Source organism: Triplophysa rosa, linkage group LG23 (genome assembly GCF_024868665.1).
Source record: "Triplophysa rosa linkage group LG23, Trosa_1v2, whole genome shotgun sequence".
Taxonomy (NCBI): Eukaryota; Metazoa; Chordata; class Actinopteri; order Cypriniformes; family Nemacheilidae; genus Triplophysa; species Triplophysa rosa.
The window spans coordinates 3,408,718-3,412,371 of record NC_079912.1 but is presented as its reverse complement, the minus strand read 5'-3'; the positions used below and the strand labels follow the sequence as shown (position 1 = coordinate 3,412,371).

Genomic DNA, 3,654 nt, shown 5'->3' with positions numbered 1-3,654 from the left:
CGCTTTGTTCCTTGACTCCTAAATAGAAAGAATAGGAGGGACATAACAAACCCTTCATCAAAATAACCTTTTTATGACCTTTCATGTCTAATTTCAGAGCTTTAGTTAGAGCAGAGTGAGGGTGTGCTATTCTGTATACGTTTTAGCATCCATCCAACAAACTCAGCATCCTCATAAGTGCTTTCAGGACAAGATGAGTTCAACTGTGGCCGCCAGTGCGTGATAGAGTGGCTGCACATTTTTTTTAGGTCATCGTTACACTGCCCATAACCATAATCTCAAACCAAACCCTTTTATTTTTCTTAAGCCCGACCCTAAAATATAATATCTGACTTTAACCCTAAAATGAATAAACCAGCAAAAATAAATAAATACTAGTAAAAGAAATAATTGTACACAGAACCCTCCATAGGAAATTCAATATACAAATTAGATGTAAATAAAAGCAAACCTGAAAAGAGAATAGTTCTAGAAAAAGAAAGGTCATGAGCTCAGGTTCATTCGTACTGATGAAATACATAGCTTGCACTGTACCGTATGTCATTTCATTTAGTTTCATGTGGAAAATGTGTTTTTAACATTATTTTACTCTTGTTATTTTGTAATAAATGTGTAATAAACATCTTGTAAGTAAAATAGCTTACAAACAGTTTGTATAAACAACACAGAATTTTATGTATTGTGTAAATGTGTGCGCAGTAAGTCAACATGAGCATCCATGTGAGTGGACTTACTTTAGCCCAACGTTTTATAGTAACGTGACAGTGGTGGACACACAGCAGGTTGGCCAGTCAGGATGTGTTTGAGGGTTGAGCGTGTACATCTAGGTAGAGCTGATGGCTCTCTATACGTGTGCTTTACTACCCTGAGCAGGACCGATGGGCCGCACTGTTGGCATGTCAGAGAGCATCAGGTCAGCTGTACACGCCTGCCGTGTGTAGACGAGAACACATAATCAGAACTCTAAAACACGCTGAGTGAGCTGTCAGCTAGCTGCGACCGGCACCGTCCATCATAACGCTCCCGATGGAGCTAAGCGTATGACAGATTCAAGACGGCACCACGATAAGAGGTAAGGAGCCACGTGATGACTCATTGGACTGTGGTGTGTTTCACACTGTAAGACGTACACATGTTGTATGCATTTAGAATAAAAAAAATGCTCAAAATAGCATCATATATGTAAACACATATGTGTTTATTTTTTATTAATACGGTTAACAACTAAAGGTGAACTATTTACTATTTGATTAAATAAATAAAAAACATCCTCCTCATTTGATCTTTTTTTGTAGGTTTATTTTGGGCTGTTGGCTGTGTTTTGGTCTGTCTCTGACCAAAAGGAGCTCACATGACCAGCGTCAGACATTCCTGCATAAATGCATAAAAGTAGGGATTGCAGTCTAACATGCCAAAAATAGAAAGCCATACATTTAAAAATTTGTCTCATAAATGGCTCGTCCTGCCAGTAATCGTCATGAGTGAGGACGAGGGATATCTCCGAGAGTGTCCAAGTCCAGGCATTAAGCATCTATACGCAAGAGAGTTTGTTCCAATAACTGGCACAAGCAGAGCTTTGGCTGATGCGTCCCTTCATCTGACGCTCACACCATCTGTTGCACAGGCTTTGGCCACAAGACTGATGATGTGTACTTCAGTCCATTTCAACAAGGAAGGAAGTCCTGAGGCACTCATGCTTTTAGGAGGAAGTACACATCGACTTCAGCTTTTGGTCAATGGGCACAATCTCTTTTAAAGTGCTGCTGTCTCTAACGGTTAGTGATAGTTTGGGTGGTAAAAACCCTTCAGTCTGACGTGGTCTGTTTTCCATTGTTATGGTACTTGTGTATACTGTTGGTACAAATCAAGCGACAATAAAATTATCATGAAAAGGGTCCATATGACTTTATAATTTTTACTCCTCTCTATTGCAAATTTGCTGAAGCAATGTGACTCCCTCATACACAAGCATGAAAATATTTTGCATTGTATGTCTTATGACACATTGCACCAGGTTTGATGTTAATAAATTTGATCAAGTGTCTGTTCTTTATGTTCCAGCTTTGTTGCTTGAAGTGTGTTCTGGCCCTACTTTGGCGGAAACAAACCTTGGTACTCTAAGGGGCTACATGCCAGTTTCTTTATATGTTTCTGCAATTAAACCAGATGTATTTGGGTTCAGGTAGCAGGCTATAAACATGTCAACATATTAACAGATTACCTTGAAAGAACAAACTGACCATAAATGAAAAAAATGGCAACCTGCAGCAACTCTGAACATGTTAGGCACATGTTGCAATGTTGCATTAAGGATTGTATTTTGACACACTTAAAAAAATGAAGAACATTGAAGTACTTGTGGCCTTAAGGACATTCAGCATATCTGTTGTATATCATACAACAGATGTTCAGCATATCATACCTGCACCGGCACACCCACAGTGAAAGGCGCGAGCCAGGACTGGAGCGATGACCCAACCGCCGCCACCGGTCTTCGAGATGCCGACCAGGAACCACTTTGCCGCCCTCTGCGAGACGGAATGCAACGCTGTGGTCATCGGAGACTCAATCGTCCGGAACGTACGCGCTTCCTCCACTAAAGGTAAGGTGCGCACTCATTGTTTTCCTGGCGCCCGTGTTCTTAATGTCTCTGCGCAGGTACCTAAGATCCTGAAGGACAATGCTAACGTCGGAGCTGTCGTGCTGCACACGGGGGTGAATGAAGTCAGGAAGAGGCAGTCGGAGATCCTGAAGAGGGACTTCAGGAGTCTGATCGAGACGGTAAGCAACGCATCGCCCATGGCGAGGATCATCGTATCAGGGCCGCTTCCTACCTACCGACGAGGGAATGAAAAGTTCAGTAGACTATTTGCTCTAAATAAATGGTTGATGTCATGGTGTATTGAACAGAAGCTGCTCTTTGTTGATAATTTTGATCTGTTCTGGGAGAGACCTAGGCTCTTCCGCCCTGACGGCATGCATCCCAGCAGCATCAGAGCGGATCTTCTGTCTGACAACATCTCAAAGACGCTCCCAGCAGTAAGTCAAAACTTTAACCATAGTCTGTGTTCCTCCCACTCATCTATTATAAATGTTACTGCTTCCAAATGCATAGAGACTGTGTCTGTCCCCCGAATAATACTACAAAATAACAAAATAGCCAAATCTCAGAGAAAAAATCTAATCGTGATTAAACCTGAGGACAATGTAATAAACGACCAAAACAAACTCATAATGTTCGGCCTACTTAATATTAGATCACTAAATTCAAAAGCAGTTATTGTAAATGAAATGATCACAGAAAACAGTTTTGATATACTGTACTTTGCCTTACCGAAACCTGGCTTAAACCAAATAATTATTACGGTCTAAATGAGTGTACCCCACCAAGCTACTGTTATATAGCTTGTTTGTATCAGTGCTCTTACCACTTCGCTCTAATATTAGTGTATTTTATTTTCGTTAATTATTATTGTCGTTGCTAACTTATCCTGATATCTCAATAACCCTGTTCCTGTTATTTACTTGGAAGAGTCTAAACCAAAAGTGATAGTTAACTTAACGCCGTTAGCATAGCAATAGCGTGTTAGCTTGCTTTCTGTTCACACTGTGGAATATCATCTTGCCTCTGGTTTGTCTTGTGTGCTAACTGTT

At 40.8% G+C, this 3,654-nt stretch overlaps 1 protein-coding gene across 1 annotated transcript; it reads left to right on the top strand.

The window, feature by feature from the left end:
- The first annotated feature begins 921 nt into the window (after window positions 1–921).
- Window positions 922–3,636, top strand: LOC130547318 (uncharacterized). The gene is made up of 2 exons (XM_057323172.1): window positions 922–1,072; window positions 2,405–3,636. Exon 2 carries the CDS (start codon window positions 2,470–2,472, stop codon window positions 3,370–3,372), a length of 903 nt encoding a protein of 300 aa, XP_057179155.1. The 5' UTR covers window positions 922–1,072; window positions 2,405–2,469; the 3' UTR covers window positions 3,373–3,636.
- Window positions 3,637–3,654: the final 18 nt, after the last annotated feature.

Excerpts from the sequence above, each read along its gene's own strand:
- LOC130547318 (XM_057323172.1), top strand. The coding sequence starts at position 2,470 with ATGACCCAACCGCCGCCACCGGTCTTCGAGATGCCGACCAGGAACCAC.